The sequence below is a fragment of the Gracilinanus agilis genome, chromosome 2 (genome assembly GCF_016433145.1).
Source record: "Gracilinanus agilis isolate LMUSP501 chromosome 2, AgileGrace, whole genome shotgun sequence".
In the NCBI taxonomy this organism is placed as follows: Eukaryota; Metazoa; Chordata; class Mammalia; order Didelphimorphia; family Didelphidae; genus Gracilinanus; species Gracilinanus agilis.
In genome coordinates, this window is record NC_058131.1 from 569004128 (window position 1) to 569022713 (window position 18586).

An 18586-nucleotide genomic window follows, 5' to 3' on the forward strand; every position below is an offset into this window, starting at 1 on the left:
TCTGGAAAGGGGGTGGTAGGCCAAAAAAGTTTGGGAACCACTGATTTAGAGCATTTTTTCTTGTATTTATGTATAGCTTTAATTTCTTCATCCTAAAACTATATGTTCATATCTTTTGCCAATTTATCAATGGGGGATGGTGCTTACTCTTCTAAATTTGACAAAGTTCTCTATATAGATTGAAAATGTTTTTCCAATTTCCTGCTTTCCTTCTAATCTTGGCAACATTTGTTTTATTTATACAAAATCTTTTCAATTTAAAGTACTCAAAATTATCCATTTTACAACTCACAATGCTTTTCATCTTTTTTTACTCATAAATTCTCCTCTCCTCCATAAATCTTATAGGTAATAAGTTCCTTGTTCTTTTAATTTGATTACAATATCTCTTTTTGTGTCTAGATCTTGTATTCATTTTGATCTTCTCTTAGGGAATGGTGTAAGATATTGGTCTATACCTAGTTTCTGCCAAACTACTTTCCAGTTATCCCAGCAATTTTTAATAAATACTTATTTCTTATCCCAATAGCCTAGAGCTATATTCTTATCAAATACAAGTTTACTATAATCTTTTCCTGCTGCTTGTTGTATATGTGTTCTGTTCCATCTATAAATCTTAAATTATTTATAAATCTTATAAACCTTTATAAATCTTAGCCAGTCCCAGATAATTTTGATAATCATTGTTTTATTAAAATCTGGTACTGATGAACTTCTTTCCTTTCCACTTTTTTTCATTGCCTTATGCCACTTCAGTCCAGTAACACTGGTCTCTTTGGCTTCCTCAAACAAGCCACTCCATCTCTTAGCCTAGAGCATTTTCTCTGGCTGTCCCCCATACCTGGAATGCTCTCCCTTCTCATCTCCTCCCACCCTTCAGTTTCCTTTGGCCCTGGCTTCCTTTAAGGCCCAGCTAAAATCCCATCTTCTATAGGAAATCTTTCCCAATACCTCTTAATTCTAATGCCTTCTCCCTCTCTTCCCCCCCTTAAAGCCCTTATATTCTTTCTTAGAAGCAATACTGTGTATTGGTTCCAAGGCAGAAGAACTCTAAAGGCTAAGCAATGGGGGTTAAGGGGTTAAGTGACTTTCCTAGGGTCACACATTTAGGAAGTGTTTAAGGTCAGATGCCTTTCCTCTCAAGATCCTGGGTTCATATCTAGCCTTGGACACTTTTTAACCGTGTGACCCTGGGCAAGTCACTGAACCCCAATTGCCTAATCCTTACTGCTCTTCTGCCTTGGAACCAAAATTTAGTATCAATTTTAAGACAGAAAGTAAAAGTTAAAACATAAATAAAAAGGAATATTCCCCAAAAGTGGCTTCCGAAGTCATGCAACTAGTCATACAACTAGTAAATGCCAAATCCAGGACTGCCTCTTCACTCCATACTATCTGCTAGTGCCTACTGAGAGTTAAATTCTCTGAATACAGAGAGAGAAAGTATCCACAGCTTCTCTCCCTTCCCTTTCTCCCAATCATTATTTCCACCAGAAGACAATGCATCATCCTGCTGTATCATGTTGTGTTGTATGTAAATCACCCAAGAACAGACAGATCTAATTTCCCTAAAAACACACACATGCGTGTCTGAGTAAGCTCAGAGACAAAGGGCAAAGTGTTTGGCAGCTTTTGCCTTCCATTCCAGTGCCAAACCCCAGATTTCTCTGAGGATGACTGATGCTCTGGGCCCAGATCCCTGAACTGCCTGCCTCTTCTGCCTGAAGTAAAGACAGGGACAAAAGGGACAGCCAAGGCCACCAAGAAGGGCTCTTCACTCTGCTAACACTGTCAGTGTCCTGGCGTCCTCACCAGTTCATCTCTTTGTCATGGGTCTCTGTGTGGCCTATTTGACTCCTATGGGTATACAGATACAGACAAGAAAGTTTGGGGGACGTCCCTTCTCCAGAATGGTTCCTGCCTCCCTTGCTCTCAAGCCCTACTAGTGAGAACTCACCTTCTCTCTTCTTTCTTCCTAGGTTGGTGGTGGGAGCTCCATTTGAAACCAACGGTCACCAGAAGACTGGGGATATTTACAAGTGTCCAGTGGTACAAGGAAATTGCTCCAAACTGAACCTAGGTAACACCATCCATAGTACCTGGTAGGGAGTGTGCTTTTTTTATGGCATGATGCCATGGTTAGGGCACTAGGTTTGGAGGTAGGAAGTCCTGAGTTCAAATTCAAATTCTAGTACTTACTAGCTCTGTCTGATTTTAGGCAAGTCACTTAACATTCACCATCTCGACCTCTTAGTAAATCAGTTCAGCTCTATGCAATCTTCTACTTTTATAATATAGAAGTCTACAAACTAAGTGCCTAGTCACTAAGAATAGCGTTTACATTTTAAAATAAAGTTTTATTATATTATAAAATGTAATAATCATTCTTAGATCCTCAGCCTTCCAAAAACAGATGGCAGGTCAGATCTGGCTTTCAAATGGTAGCTTTTTGACCCTTCCTTTAGTGCCTTGCCCTCTTATCCTACTGTTGATTCAGCCTTGCTAAGCCCCAGCCCAAGATTACTCCCATAATCCACTGCCTTTGCTCTTATTCATGTTTAGCTGAATGAAACTGGAAGAAATGACCTGTTACCAAGATAGGAGTTATTTCTGAATTACCCTGTCTGTGTATAGTCAGAACAAAGACCAAAATCAGCACCAAATTAGAATGAGATGAGAAAGAACGTTGGAAAATCAGTACAGCTCCAGGCTGACCAATTTAAACAAAATAGGAGATAGTCAAGAAATAGAAATTAACAAATGCTATCCATATTTCCTACTAGGGCTAAACAAATTACAAAGCATCACCATAAGGTGACCAGAATAACCTAGAAACTGCTTCAAATAGTCAGTCCAGGATCTGTTTGCTGAACAGAGGAATATATAGCAACCAAGGGCAAAACAAGTTTCAAGTGTAAACTCATTTATAAAATATTAAGGAACAGGAGGATGGAAGATTGTGAGCAATTTCAGCTCATAAAATAATGAGCAATGGAAAGAACAAGGTTTCAGAAAATGTGGCCCAAGATGCCGAGACTGACCAAGATCATCCAGAGAGCATTTAAGGATAAAAATGGAAGAATAATAATAGACATAGGATAAATGGAAAAGAATTGTCAAGATTTTCTAAAAGTGAACTATTTTCTCCATCAACGCCAGGGAAATTATCACAGCTGGATAGCAATGTCACAGTCCTTAATGAGCTGCATCTGGAAATGGAGATGGCATTCAGAAAACGAAGACCAGTAAAGTAGCTGGAGTAGACCAAATAAACACAATGGATGTTCATCCAGAAATGTACATAATTTTAAAGATATTAAGGGATTGCTCCTCAAGATGTCAGGAAGGAAAGGAGGTACTATGAGATTGGAAAAAAATAATCATGGATATTTCTATTACCAAGAAGATGAGCAAGAAGAGGAGTTCAGTAAATAACAGGCCATATGCCTACTTTCTGATCTCTAAAAAAATCTTTAGGAGAAAAATTTATATACATATTGTGACTTTCTTGGGGGGGAAATATGAGAAGAGAAAAAGGAGGTTTTTGCAAATTATATTCTGTGTCAGAACACATCTTTATAGACTAACAATCAACTAAAAATATAAAGAATACAAGTTCCCATTGTGCTTATTGTTTCTTGGCTATAAAAAGTATTGATTTGGGAGGAACAAAATGGAGACTTAAAGAGTTTTTCTCTGATAAAGTATTTCCCATACATATATTAAGATCATATGAGATTTTATGATTGATGCAACAGAGAGGACTTTCTGCGATGCATCTCTGATGATTAATATTAATATAAAAGAATTCATACAATAAGAAAATAAATGCTAGCCAAAGGTGTTTGTGGCTGTTATGGAAAATGTCTTGACCAGAGTCCAAATGGAGATTATTATCTCTAGGTCAAGGGTTCTTAACTTGGAGTCCATGGATGGATTTCAGGGGGTCCATGAACTTGGATGGGAAAAAAACACATCTTTATATTATTTTCCCTTTGTAATTAATGCATTTTTTAAAACCATTACTGTATATCTTAGAATCAGATGCTTCTGGGGGCAGCTAGGTGGTTCATTTTATTGAGATTCAGGCCTAGAGATGGGAGGTCTTAGGTTCAAATCTGGCCTCAGACACTTCCTAGCTGTGTGACCTTTGCCTAGCCCTTACCACTCTTCTACCTTGGAACCAATACATAGTATTAAATTCCAAAATAGAAGGTAAGGGTTTAAAAAAACCAGATACTTCTTAGCTGTGTGATTCACTTAACTCCCATTGCCTAGCCCTTATGGCTCTTCTGCCTTAGGATCAATATATTGATTTTAAGATGGAAGGTAAAGGTTTAAAAAGAAGAAGAAGATATATGACCAGGAACAGAGGTAATATTGGTTCCAAGGCAGAAGAGGTAAGGGCTAGGCATTTGGGGTTAAGTGGCAGAGTCACACAGCTAGGAAATGTCTGAGGCCAGATTTGAACCAAGGACCTCCTGTCTCTAGGCCTCTCTCTATCTACTGAACTACCTAGCTATTCCAATGGATGCATTTTATGAATTTTGAAACATCTGAGAAGTAACCCATAATGCAAAAAAAGAATTCTTATTCTATTTTATTTTCTATTTTATCTTTATTTTATTCCAATAACAAATTTACTCATAAGTTTTCCAAAGTTATATGGCTCATGTTGTCTCCCTCCCCTCTTCCCTCCCTGCTCCTAGAGTTGACAAGCAATTCCACTGTAAGAACCCTTATTCTAGTTGGTGAAATCCTCCAGTTCTTTACTGGTGACATCATATTGATCACATTACAGAGCATCCTAAAGCGATCCAAAGTCACACATCAAAATAAATAAACAAACAAAGAAGAAAACTTTAGCCTCTAGCCACATAGGAAAAATGAAGTGAATGAAAAATGCCATTTGTCCAGGCTAGGATATGCCGTTGGATGGACAACCCACAGAGCTCATCCATCAGCATATCCATTTTAGAAAAGCTACTACATGTGGACAATAAACTGGATTCAAAATTGAGTCGAGGACAAGAACAGGCTTTACTGCATTTGACCTCAAGTTTCTCCCTGAAAGAAAATCCCACATTTTCAACACTAATATTATTCTGTCAATGCCATTTGGCTACAAATCATGGAATATCAGAATTTCCAAAGAGTGAAAATTATAAGTTACTCAAAGGGCAAGGGAGATGCATGGTGGACATAGACTCTGGCATGTTATGAATTATGAATTGCTTGTGTGAAGTGATGTAAAATATGTCATAAAAATACATGGGTGATAGAGGCAGCTAGATGGTTCAGTGGATTGAGAGCTGGGACTAAAAATGAGAGGTTCTGGGTTCATATTTGACCTCAGACACTTCTTAGCTGTATGACCCTGGGCAAGTCACTTAGCCCCATTTGACTAGCCCTTACAGCCCTTCAGCCTTACAACCAATATAATGATTCTAAGACAGAAGGTAAAAGTTGAAAAAAAAAGAAGTAGAAGATATATGACTAGGAAAGGAGGTAGGCTGGTCATGTAATGAGAGTGAGGGTTAAGAGAGGGATAGCCTATCTTTTTAGACCTAGAAAATAATAGAGAAGACCGCCAGCACAATAGGTGGGACCCTATAGAGGACTTATTTGAGGAAATGGACAACAATGCCACAGGAAAGGGAAGTAGCATAGCATTGTAACAATAGCATTAACTCTGGACTCAGTGGAACTAGATTCAAATTCTACACCTGATGATGAGTGCCTGTGAGCCAGTGGGCAAGTCAAGGCTCCCTGAGCCTCATAAAATCACTCCCTCATTTGTTTTTACAAATTGGACTGGATAGCCTCAGAGGTGCCCTCTAACTCTAGATTTATAAAGAATGAGAAGGCATGGATGAGTAGCAATGGGCATCTTTGGGGAGGATAAGGTCACAAATCCATTGAAGTAGTGATACATTCTCTCACCTCTCAGGAAAGCTATCGCAGTCATAGAAAGATGCTGATTTAGTTGACGAGGCATCTTTTCATGGTGGAATAACAGTCCTGGGAGACTGTTCTGATTTCAAAACAATCATCAGAACAGTTTCAGCCACACCTTCCAACCATGCCCTATCTCCTTTAGAGTGGCGACAGAAGAGAAGGACTGTGTGAAGGTCGGACTCTTCCTGATGGGCAAGAAGACCCCCTAAAAATTAGGAAGATAAGCAGATGGATGAAAGGCTATCATCAAAGCTAAATTCTAAGAATACACAGATCCCAGCCAAGAAGCCAAATCCCCAGCTGTCCCAGTAACATGATGGTGTTTTATCCAGATGTCAACAACTGCAGTTGTTCCAACTCCACGGGTGGGTTAGAAGTTCAAAACATGGGACACTATCTCTTTTTTATTTGCTTGGAAGGAAGAGAAGGAAGAGTATGAGCTCCCTATGAAAGAGGATATCACTTCATTAGGATTAAGACTTTCTATTTTTTGACATCTCTCTTGGGGGGGAATTTTACCTTACCCAAACCCTGAAAGCAGACATTGCTCATTCCCAAGATCATCAATTTAGAGCTGAAAAGAAGTTGTCATCTGATCCAACTGTCATTTTATATATGAAAAAACTGAGACCCTATAAAGTAAAATGACTTGCCTTACCAAGATCATAAGGAAATATCTGGCTTGCTATTCCCATTTCTTCTTTTATAAATCTTTTTTTTAAAACCCTTATCTTCTGTCTTGGAGTCAATACTGTTTATTGGCTCCAAGGCAGAAGAGTGTTAAGGGTAGACAATGGGGGTCAAGTGACTTGCCCAGGGTCACACAGCTGGGAAATGTCTGAGGCCAGATTTGAATATAGGACCTCCCATCTCTAGGTCTGACTCTCAATCCACTAAGCTACCCAGCTGCCCCCTCTTTTATAAATCTTGATTAATACTGCCCACAGAGATTGTTTCCACCCCAGGAAATATTAAGAAACAGTTTAGGTGGAAGTGTTTGGGAGTTAGAATTGAGAGTATCCTGACAAAACTGGGAGAAAGAGATGAATTTATAAGTTCCATTTATAAGTTGTTGTCCAATCAATAAGGTTCCTCCTACACGCAGAATACCAGAATGCCTGAAAGAATTCAACCATAGCCAAAAACATACATATTCACCTTTTCTCATCATTTATGCTAAAGAGCCACTATCTTATGGCCACAGGATACTAAAAGTTCTTGTATGTAGACCTTATACAGAGGATATAGGAGACAGAGTGATATAATTAAAAATATATCTGACTAGGAATCATAAGGTTTGGGTGCTGAGTCGAAGTTTTGCCACTATCTTAATGTGTGATGTTGGATAAGTCATTTTCTTGCTCTAAACTTTAGTTTCCTCACCTGTAGAAGGGGATGGAATCAGTTGATAGTTAAGATCACCTACAACCATCTGTGACCTGAATGGCTTCCTCTAGCAGGCTGACTTCCAAATTAATCCCATTTTGCTGGGTTTTATCCAAAGCTCAATAGCAAAAAAGGCTCTTAGTGTCCTCTGGGAAATTAACAATAATAATAACACTTTTTCACCTATCAAGTACCTAAAAAAGCCAGATTATTCACCCATAGCTCACTATTCTTCAAAAATTTAAGAGAAGATACATCTCCATAGCACAAATACGAACTTCAAAATATCCTCAAGAATTCAGCAAATAAACTGTCCTGGAACTAGATCATTATCACGAATGCTAGTATTACTAATAATTAACTGGAAATAATTTTGATCCACAAAAATTCAAAAACATGTTAAATAGCTGTCATCATACTGAATATTCATAACCTCTAAACTAAATAGAATGAAAGACTTTCAAACCTAGAAGAAGAAAGCAAAACCATGTAGGAACAGGAAGAAGTACATACCATCCTTCTTGTCCTATTTGCTACTAGAGTTGTCCCAAAGATGCTTTCTTTGAGTCAGTAGAACTTTCATCCCAGTACTTTCAATATACAAATGTGTGTGCATTAATCAACCAATATAATAATTCATTGAAAAACAATCATGGAGACACGTACACAGAATTGTGAACTGATCTGACTATTTTGGAGAGCAATTTGGAATTACATCCAGAGAGGTATAAAACTGTATACCCTTAGACCCAGTCTGGTTCCCAAGGAGATCAAAGAAAAATGAAAAGACCAACATGTTCCATAGTATTTGTTGTAGCTCTCTTTATGGTGGCAAAGAACTAGAAATCAAGAGAAAGTCCATCCTTGGGAAATAGCTAAACAAATTATGGTATATGATTGTGATGGAATACTACTGCACTAGAAGAAATGATGAGCAGATTAATTTTTTCAAATTTCAAAGATTAAAAGAGATAATGAAGAATGAAATGAGTAGAACCAAAAAAAAAACACTTTATATAGCTACATTTTTAATATATGAAAAATAACTTGTGAATGTTCACCCCCAGAGGATGAACTGAAAAATGGAAACATAAAAGACATAATCTATAGAGGCATATCTGTTTGCCTTTTATGCAAACAGACGGGAAAGAGAGGCTGAGATACCTAGAAATAAATTCTATTAATAAAAAAGGAAAAACTAATCATAAAAGGCTAACAGTAAGACAGTAACTTACCCCAAGATCACATATCTGAGCACCATTGAGCATAAAGATGAGAAAAATAAAACAATAGCAATCGCTATTGTCACCCAACCCATTGTCCAAGCCGTGCCCAGTGAAAGAGGAGAGATAGAGAAAGGGTTTTGGTACTCAAAGTAACAGGAAACCAAGGTGATGTCGTCAAGACAAAAAGCATTTATTAAGTCATTACTATGTGCTAAGCACTGTATTAAACACCAGAAACGGGAATATAGTACAATTAAAAGAAAGACCTTGGCTGCCCTCAGGGGTCTTACATTCTTTTTTTTTTTTTTAACCCTTACCTTCCGTCTTGGAGTTAATACTGTGTATTGGCTCCAAGGCAGAAGAGTGGTAAGAGTAGGCAATGGGGGTTAAGTGACTTGCTCAGGGTCACACAGCTGGGAAGTATCTGAGGCCAGACTTGAACCTAGGACCTCCCGTCTCTAGGCCTGGCTCTCAATCCACTGAGTTACCCAGCTGCCCCCCAGGGGTCTTACATTCTAATGGAGGAAGACACACATAGAAGGAGCTGAGAAGGAGAGAGGATTTGCAGTTCTGGGTACAGTCTGAAGGAATGCAGCCTAGAGAGGAAAGAAGGAAGACACCCCTGGCCTGGGCCTCCTCCTTAATATGGAGGTGCTGGAAGAAATCCGCCAATCAGGAGGAATGGCCACAAAGAAGGAAGATACTTCCAATGTGAGAAGTAGTCCAGAGGTGGAGTGAGCTTCCAAATAAAGACGTTTCTATGGTAGAAAAAGGACTGTGGAGATGAGTCAGGAGTGTGGCCAGGAAAGGAAGGAAACTGTACAAAGCCAGGACTTTGTATACCAGAGACCGTTATGTTAGGGTAGCCACGCAGGCTTGGCAAGGACCATAAAATGCCAGCCAATTGGAATCTGGCAGTGCTGCTGATTGGGTTAGCATCTGGGACAACGTGATTCAGCTGCTCCTAAGAGAGCCAGCCTGTAGAGGCTTTGTGTTTTGGTACCACAAAAAGAAACATTGAATTGGAACGAAGCAAAAATACCAAATGCCCCACCTTTCTGGAAATGTTTCAGAGAAGATGATATTATTCACCAAAGTAGACAGGGCATGAAAGGCCATGAAACAGCCTGAAGAAATGAATATTCTCATGTGCAAGTACAAAATCATAACGAAACTGGAAACAGATCTTACCAATTATTGGCGAGGGCTTCATTTTGCTTTTAGTCATTTCAGGACCTGATACAATATAATATACTCTATACTATAGAATATAATGGGCAACTAGGTGACAAAGTGGATAGAGGATTGAGCCTGGAGCCAGGAAGATTCTTTTTCTTGAGTTTAAATCCAGCCTCAGACACTTCCCAGCTGTGTGACTCTAGATGAATTACTTACCTTTGTTTGCCTTGGTTTCCTCATCTGTAAAATGAGCTAAAGAAGGAAACACTATAGTATCTTTGCCAAGAAAACCCCAAATGGGATCATGAAGAGTCAGTCACAACTGAAGCAACTCAACAAAAACAAAATATTATAAAACTAATGTTAAACACCATAATGACAGAAGCAACTTGAAATTGAAGATCACCAGAAAGAAATTAGAAGATTGCACCAATATCAAATTGGACAGGGAGCAGGTAGGTGGTTTGGTGGATAGAGAGTCAGACTTGGAGTCAGGAATACCTGGATTCAAATCTAGCCTCAGCCATTTCCTAGCTGTGTGACTCTGGGCAAGTCACTTAACTCCCATTGCCAAGCCCTTACTGCTCTCCTTCCTTGGAACTGAGACTTGATTCCAAGACAGAAGGTAAGGGTTATAGATATAGATATAGATATAGACATAGACATAGACATAGACATAGACATAGACATAGACATAGACATAGACATAGACATAGACATAGATATAGATATAGATATAGATATAAAGTTGGACAAAAGAAAACTTAAATATCATCCAGTTAAAGGTGACAGAAAAGAAAAATGAAGAATATCTGGAAAATAGATCTATATCATCATATAATAATAGCTAGCATTTATATAGTGTTTTAAGGTTTACAAAGCTCTTTACCTTATTATGTCTTTTCACAACAATCCTGGGAGGTAGATGCTATTATTATTCTTATTTTACAGATGAAGAAATTGAGACAGCCAGAGATTAGGTGACTTGCCAGAATCACATAACTAGTTAATGTTTAGGGCAGGATTTGAACTTGAATTTTCCTTATTCCAGATGTAGCAATCAATCCACTGGACCCCCTACCTCTAAAATCTAGATTCCCTTAAAAAACTATTGAAAATAAATGTCAATCGGTCAAAGCTATACAAAAAGTCAGAGCAACACAAAGAACAAAATAAACAATTCAGCATGAGTCAAAAACTTTACCACAGAGATTTGAATATCAAAGAAATCAAAAGAGAGAGAGAGAGAATTCCCAAAGAAAGAGAATGTGCAAAATTTTTGGTCATCTATATGATCACAAGAAACCAAACAATAAAAATACAAGTTGGATCAAAAGAAAAACAAAAAGGGAGCAGCTAGGTGACTCAGTGAATAGAGAGCCAGTCCTAGAATGGAGAGGTCCTGAATTCAAATCTGACCTCAGAAATTTCCTAACTGTGTGACCCCAGTCAAGTTACTTAATGCCAAATGCCTAGTCCTTACTGCGCTTCTGCCTTGGTATTAACATTCAATTCTAAGACACAAGATAAAGGAGTAAAGAGGGACAGAGAGAGAAACAGAATACTTGCAAATAGTTAATATAATGAATTACAGAACAGTTCTATCAGTAGAAATACCTGAAATTCTAGCTTTCCAAAAAAACTAGAAAGCGGGAGCAGCTGGATGGCTCAGTGGATTGAGAGCCATGCCTAGAGGGTCCTAGGTTCAAATCTGCCCTCAGACACTTCTTAGCTGTGTGACCCTGGGCAAGTCACTTAACCCCCATTGCCTAGCCCTTACTGCTCTTTTGCCTTAAAACCAATACATAGTATTGATTCTAAGATAGAAGGTAAGGATTAAAAAAAAACTATAAATCAGTGACATCAGATAAGAATCATAAGTGTTGGCACAAACACTTCACAGTGATGCATGAATTACTAGCATAGCACTTTACTGAGTTCCTCTCATCTGCCAGCCTGACCCCATCTTTCTTAATTGCCTTCATCACTTATTTGTTCCCAAAAGAATCAGAATCTCCTCAAATATAGGTCAATTGCATGTTTATCTACTTTATATAAGCATTCACAGCTTGACTTTCAGAAAAAAAAATCTATAAACACTTACAAGAAAACAATATATACACTAAAGAACCAAAGGGTGGGCCAAAAAGTGTCTGGGAACAGAGAACAATTTGTTACTGATTCAGTAATTGTTGAAAAGTCTAATGTTTATCCTATTTTTATTGACTATCACAGAGTATTTGACTCAGTTCTGCCCTCCTACTTTGTTCATGTAGTACAAATATATAAAATAGATCATAATCTAGTGAAAACACTGGAGTATTTGATGTCCTCGTGGAAAATTATTCTCTACTCAAAACAAACCAGCAAATAAGAGTATCGAGAATGATTGACAGAAAATGTGCTTTTTTATGGAAACAGTTTAAACCCATTATCATTTTGTCAGGAGTTGTTCTGCACCCTTTTGTCAGTCTGGTGAAGCCTTTAGACCCCTTCTCAGGGTAATGTTTTTAAAAGTATAAAAAAGACATAGGATTGCTATGAAAAATAATTAATAAAACATTTTTTTAAAACAAGTTCACAGATTTCTACCGTTAAGAATATCTAGGATGGTCTTAAATATACAATCATCTCTTCTAAGCAGAATTAAGTATGAATTCCAAGTTAAAGAGGAAGTCAAACCACAGCATCATATTAATCACTTGATGTACATGATGACAGCAAGCTATCTGGTTTGGCAAAAAACAACAATAACACTGAAGTGCTCTTTCATCTCATAGAATCTTTTCTAAGGATAGTAAAATGTCACTTATACTAGATAAGTATAACTTGTCTTATGCATTCTGAGGAAAGATAGAGACTGGTCAATCTAGAGAGCCAATGAAATTAGCAGATGAAGACAATATCAACAAATATATTTGTCTCCTCCAGGCAAAACACATCAGTCAAAAAGACATAAAAAAGAAGGCTGTGGCTGGATATGTTATGAAATTTGCTGAATTTAATCCCCATTTCCCAGCCCTTACCACTCTTCTGCCTTGGAACCAATATGCAGTATTGATTCTAAGATAAAAGGTAAAGATTTTAGGGGGAGGGAAAGAAACTTGCTGGCAACCTGAAATCAAAACTAAATGAGAACATATTTAAAGCAGTTAATACCTCCCAAAAACCAATCTCAATAAGCCCTTTTGGAATTGTTAGGTGAATCACAGCAGATTTGGAAAGTATCCTAACAAAGAACTGTACAATATTGAATGCAGGGCCTATTATCCTAATGCAGCCAGAGAAAATATAGGATAGATTAACATTTTATCACCAAAAAAGGAGTCAGCGATTTGGAGCACATAAAAAAAGAGAATAAAGCCTACAGAAATGTTTCTGGAACAAGTAGGTATCACTTTACCAAGAAGTAATAAAGGATGATAACAGATAACCAAAAACAGATGACCAAAAAAAATGATAAAGAAATGACCAAATTGTGCAGATTTGTTTATGGAAATGAAGGGGCTTATTGATGACCATTCAGGATCAGGTTGTTGCCATTGAAAATTACAGAAGCATTAGCCTTATGAAATCTGGACTTAGTGACCAATTATGAAAAGAAATGGTGAAGCAGCTAGGTAACATTGTGGGTAGAGCTTTAGGCCTGGAGTCAGGAGAACCTGGGTTCAAATCTGACCCCAGACACTTCCTGACTATGTGATCCTAGGCAAGTCACTTAACCCCACTTGCCTAGCCCTCACCATTCTTCTGCCTTGGAAGCAATATTTAGTTTCAATTCTAAGACCGGAGGTCTCTTTAAAAAAAAAAAAGAAATGGTAAAAGCAATGTAATATATCACACTAAAAATTTAGCATCAACACAGTATATAACAAGATATGAGCTGGTGGCTATCATTATGCATTCAAAGTTTGCTATAATTCAAGGACTGATGGACAACAAGTCTCCATAGTATAAATTATAAATATTCTGGAAGGGATTAGAAATGGAGGATTATAACAGACTAGATTCTTGTACCAAGTAATATTAAATCCATAAAAACTTAAGAACAATGTTTCTGATAGATGCTATCATACCAAATACTCTTAATTTCCAAACTACACCAAAAGAAACTTTTTATAATATAGAAACCTACAGAGGAGATGAAAATCATGCAGAAACAGTCTATGATGTATATTTACATCATTCCTATTATCATATCTGCTACGGGTGGTGTACTGAGGATACTCATAATGAGCATACAGAATATTTATATCCCAATAGTTTATTCAACTAACAAAAAAGCAATTATTTTATCCCTTTATGCAATAGTCTGTAGAACATTAAATATAAAAAAATAACGGCAGAATAGCAATTTGTCCCAAGACTTTTTCTATCTGAACTCCAGTAAAAACAAAATGAGAAGGAACAGCTCAGCGGGATAGAGGACCAGGCCTGGAGTTGGAAGGACCTGCTTTCAAATCTGGCATCAGACACTTCCTAGCTATGTGATCCTGAGCAAGTCACTTAGCCTTGATTGTCCAGCCTCTTCTGTCTTAGAATTGATATTAAGACATAAAGTAAGGGTTAAAAAAAGAAAAGAAAATATTAACTGGCATTTATATAGCACTTCAAGGTATACAAAGTACATAATTCACATCATCTCCTTTGATTCTCATGGCAACCCTGTTATTCTCCCTGTATGGGATGGAGTCGAGGACAGTGGACCCCACCACTGAAAGAAGTTCTCAAACACGGAGCTCAGAAGCCAAAGTAGATGACAGCTGTTTGTTCTTTTATGAAAGAGACATTCCCCAGCTTTGGTTGCCTAAGGAATATCAAAGTATTGAGTCCAAAGACCCAATTTATAGGGTCTTCCAATGATAGAAACTGTCCCCCCCCTTCCCACCTTTCTCCTCCCATCCTTTGTTCTGGCCTGATGTCCTCATATTTTACATCTTTAGATAAGTGAGTTACTAGCTTGTAGATTACAAAATAAGGCAGTTGGCAGGTCAAGGGTTTGTGAAGGGGGCGTTCTAAAAGGAAGGGAAAATACTAACTTCTCTCTAGGTTCTTGAAAAATAATGGAGTGAAATACTTCTTATGAGAAAGACAGATTTTAACACACTCATCCCCACTCAGAGAAGTGACTTGCCTAGAATCACACAACTAAGAAGTATCTGAATCCAGATTTGAACCTAGATCTTCCTGACTCCCATTTCAGCATTCTGTCCTTGGTATTTGAGGTTGTTATCACTTCTCTAGATAGCAAGAGGCACTGAGGGAGCAAGAGGAATACGCCAGGAGATGGGGAAATTAACAATCAAAGAGTTCCCAGTCTTAGAGCTTCCTCCTTCCCAGGGGGGAAAAATGAATAGCAGCCAATGACAGTTGGAATCCATATAAGTTTCAGCCCCAGTGGAAAAATGAAGGGAGCCCAAGCTCTGGATTTCCTAAAATCTTTCCAGGCAGCAATCCTCACTCCATGTGCTCCTACTGCTTGGAATTCTCTTTCTTCTCCTATGGCTTTTGGCTGGGACCAGAGATACAAAGCTAGGGCCAACTTTATGTTCAGGCAGAATTAACAACCCCTGACTTAAATGTAAGTAGACAGGGCAAAACCATAAGCAACCTCTCTCCCAACGATGATTAATTTTTCACTTCAGTTTGTTCCCTCTGCCCCACATTCTACCAGTTAGAGAGCCTTTAGGGTTGTTCTAATAGTATTTAAAATGCAAATATCATCTTGGCAGGGCTAAGTTTGATCATTTATACTTTAGTGTAAATTAAGTCAAACCATTGATTACCTTATAAAACTTAGTTGAGATGCATACTTAGGGGATTTGGGGATGGGAGAGAGGAGTAAAGGAGAGAGAATTTTGGAATGAGGCTGTTCTTGTTCCCTGAATTTCAAGCATTATCTCATGTATGCCTGTATGTGGAGAGGAAAAGATCAGTCAACAAGCATTTATTAAATACTTTCTACGTCACAAGAGCAAAAATGAGACAGTGCCTTCCCTCAAGGAGTTTATGTTCTATTGGAGTGGGAGGATTCTGAGAAGGTATGAATCAGTCACAGGTTTTTTCTGCTCCTACAATATCCCAGCAATACAATGCATGCCCAAATTCTCAGGTAATTCAGAAACACAGTCATGCAAAACTTCCCAAGGAAACACTCAAAGGACAAGTGAGCAGAATATTGGTCCAAAAAATGTGGGGACATCCAACCCTCAAAGCTATGCTATTCCAGTAAATGGAAGTGTTATTTGACTCCTTCCTTCTCTTTATATGTATGTGTGTGTGTGTGTGTGTGTGTGTGTGTGTGTGTGTGTGTGTGTATGTCTGCAAGCACTGGATGTGAGGACTCATTTCCGACCTCCAGCAGAACTCTCCTTGTTTATTATATGTGCTGGCTCTAGGCAGGTCTGGGATAAAAGAGAATCCCAAGATTCTCTCCAAAATTCTAAGATACTCTTTAGAGTTATTAGCCTCAGCTTTTATCTTCCTGACCCAGAGACTTTGATCACTGTGCTGATAATGGAGCACTGTGGGAGAAATACAGATTTGAATGGAAGCTTTGCGATATAAGAAAGTCCTCAGTAGATAATGACGAAAAGGTATAAGGCTCCATGCCCAAAAATATCTCTCCCATTGACATGGCTCTCTGCCTACCTATCTGACTACTTCTCCTCAATCTCCTTTTTAAAAAAATACTACCTTTTATCTTAGAATCAATAGTAAAGACAAAGAAGGAAAATGATAACTGCTAAAGGGGATGTGGGAAAATTGGAACACTAATACACTGTTGGTGGAGCTATGAATTAATACAACCATTCTAGGAAGCAATCTGGAACCATGTTCAAAAGGCCATAAAACTGTGCCTACCCTTTCACAGAGCAAAATCAAAACTGGATCTATATCCCAAAGAGATCAAAGATGTAGGAAAAGGATCTACTCATACAAATATATTTATAACAGCCCTTTTTGTGTTGACAAAAATGGGAAACTGAAGGGATGTCCATCAATTGGAGAATGGCATACAGTTGTAAAAGAATACTATTGTGCCATAAGAAATAACAAATAGAATAATTTCAGAAAAATTTGGATGCAAAGTGAAATTAGCAGGACTAGGAGAACACTGTATTATTCAGTAACAGAAATATTGTATAATGATCAACTACGAAGGACTAAACTATTATTAGCAATGCAAGAATCCAAGACAATCCCAAGGAACTCATGAAAAAAATCCTATCGGCAACCATAGAAGGAAATGTTAGAGTATAAATGCATATCAAACCATACCATTTCTCATCTTATTTCCTTCATGACTTTTTTCTTCCATGTGTGATATATGTCTTCTTTTGTGACATGAGAAATATGGAAATTTGTATTGCATGACAACACTAGAATAACCTATATCAGACTGTTTACCATCTATGGAGGGGAAAGGAGAGAGAGAATCTGGATTGCAAAAGGTCAGGAAAAAATTGTTAAAAATTTGTTTCTATATATAATTTTAAAAAATTTGTTTTAAGATTTGATACTAAGTATTGGCTCCAAAACAGAAGAGTTGTATAGGCTAGGCAACTGTGGTTAAGTGACTTTCCCAGGGTCACACAGCTATGAAGAGTCTGAGGACAGATATGAACTCAGGTCCTCCTGATTCCAGTCCTGGAGTTTTATCTACTGTGCTACCTTGCTGCCCTTCCTCAATTTTCTTTCCTGGATCTTCATTCATGTCCTGCCTAACTACTAGGAGAATCCCCCAAGACTGTCTTGAACCTTGAGTTCTTTCCCTTTTTTACTGTGTCATTTGGTGATTTCATCAGCTCCCATGGATTCGATCATTATCCCACATTAATGATTCCTAGATCTATTATCTTCAGCCCTAGTCTCTTTCCTGAGCTTCAATCTTCCATCACCAACTACTATTTAACATCTCAAAATGGATATCCCAGAAGCATCTCAAAATCAACTTGTCCAAAACAGAAGTCATTATCTTTTCCCAAAAAATCTTACTCTTAAAGGCATCACCATCTTCCTACTTTCCTAGGGCTTACAGCCTCAATATCATCCTCAATGCCCCATTCACATGAGCCTCATATAGCCAATCTGCTGCCAAACCTTGTCATTTCTACCTTCCCTACACTCATAGCTGCCATTATAGTGCATGCCCTCCTAACCTCACACAAGGACTATTGCAACAGCCTGTTAACTGTTATCTCTGTCCCAAATCTCTTTATGCCAGCCCATCCATTTAAACTGCCAAGCACAGATCTGACCATATGACCCATTTATTCCATCAATTCATGTGGCTCACTTTTACCTTAGGATCAAATATAAAATCCCAATTGGTATTTTAAGCTCTTTGCAACCTGGTCCCTTCCTACCTTTCTAGACATCTTAGACTTTATTCCCCTCCATATGATGTACATACTCCACAACCAGGCACACTTGTCTATTTGCTTTTCCTCAAATATAGCCTTCCACCTCCCAGCTTAGTTGGTTGCACCCCATTCCTGGAATGCTATTCTCCTAATCCCCAACTCTTAGCTTTCCTGACTTCTTTCTAGACTCATATCAGGGGCAGCTAGGTGACTCAGGGGATAGAGAAGCAGGCCTGAAGTCGGGAGTTCCTAGGTTCAAATATGACCTCAGACAAGTCGTAGCTATGTGAACCCTGGGCAAGTCCCTTAATCCTATTTGCCTAGACCTTATTGCTCTTCTGCCTGAGAACCAGTACTTAGCATCAATTCTAAAACAGAAAGTAAGGGTTTAAAAAAAAAAAAAGACTTGTCTGAAATCCCCTCTTTTACCAGAGGCCATTCCTGGTGTTTTGAGAATAAGAACGAGTGTAT

At 38.1% G+C, this 18586-nt stretch overlaps 1 protein-coding gene across 1 annotated transcript in view; it reads left to right on the forward strand.

The window, feature by feature from the left end:
* ITGA11 (integrin subunit alpha 11) overlaps positions 1-18586 on the forward strand; it is a 229127-nt gene that overhangs the window by 112545 nt on the left and 97996 nt on the right. Inside the window, exon 3 of the mRNA XM_044662398.1 lies at positions 1980-2080. Coding sequence (XP_044518333.1) covers positions 1980-2080 — 101 coding nt within the window. The remainder of the gene's footprint in view (positions 1-1979; positions 2081-18586) is intronic.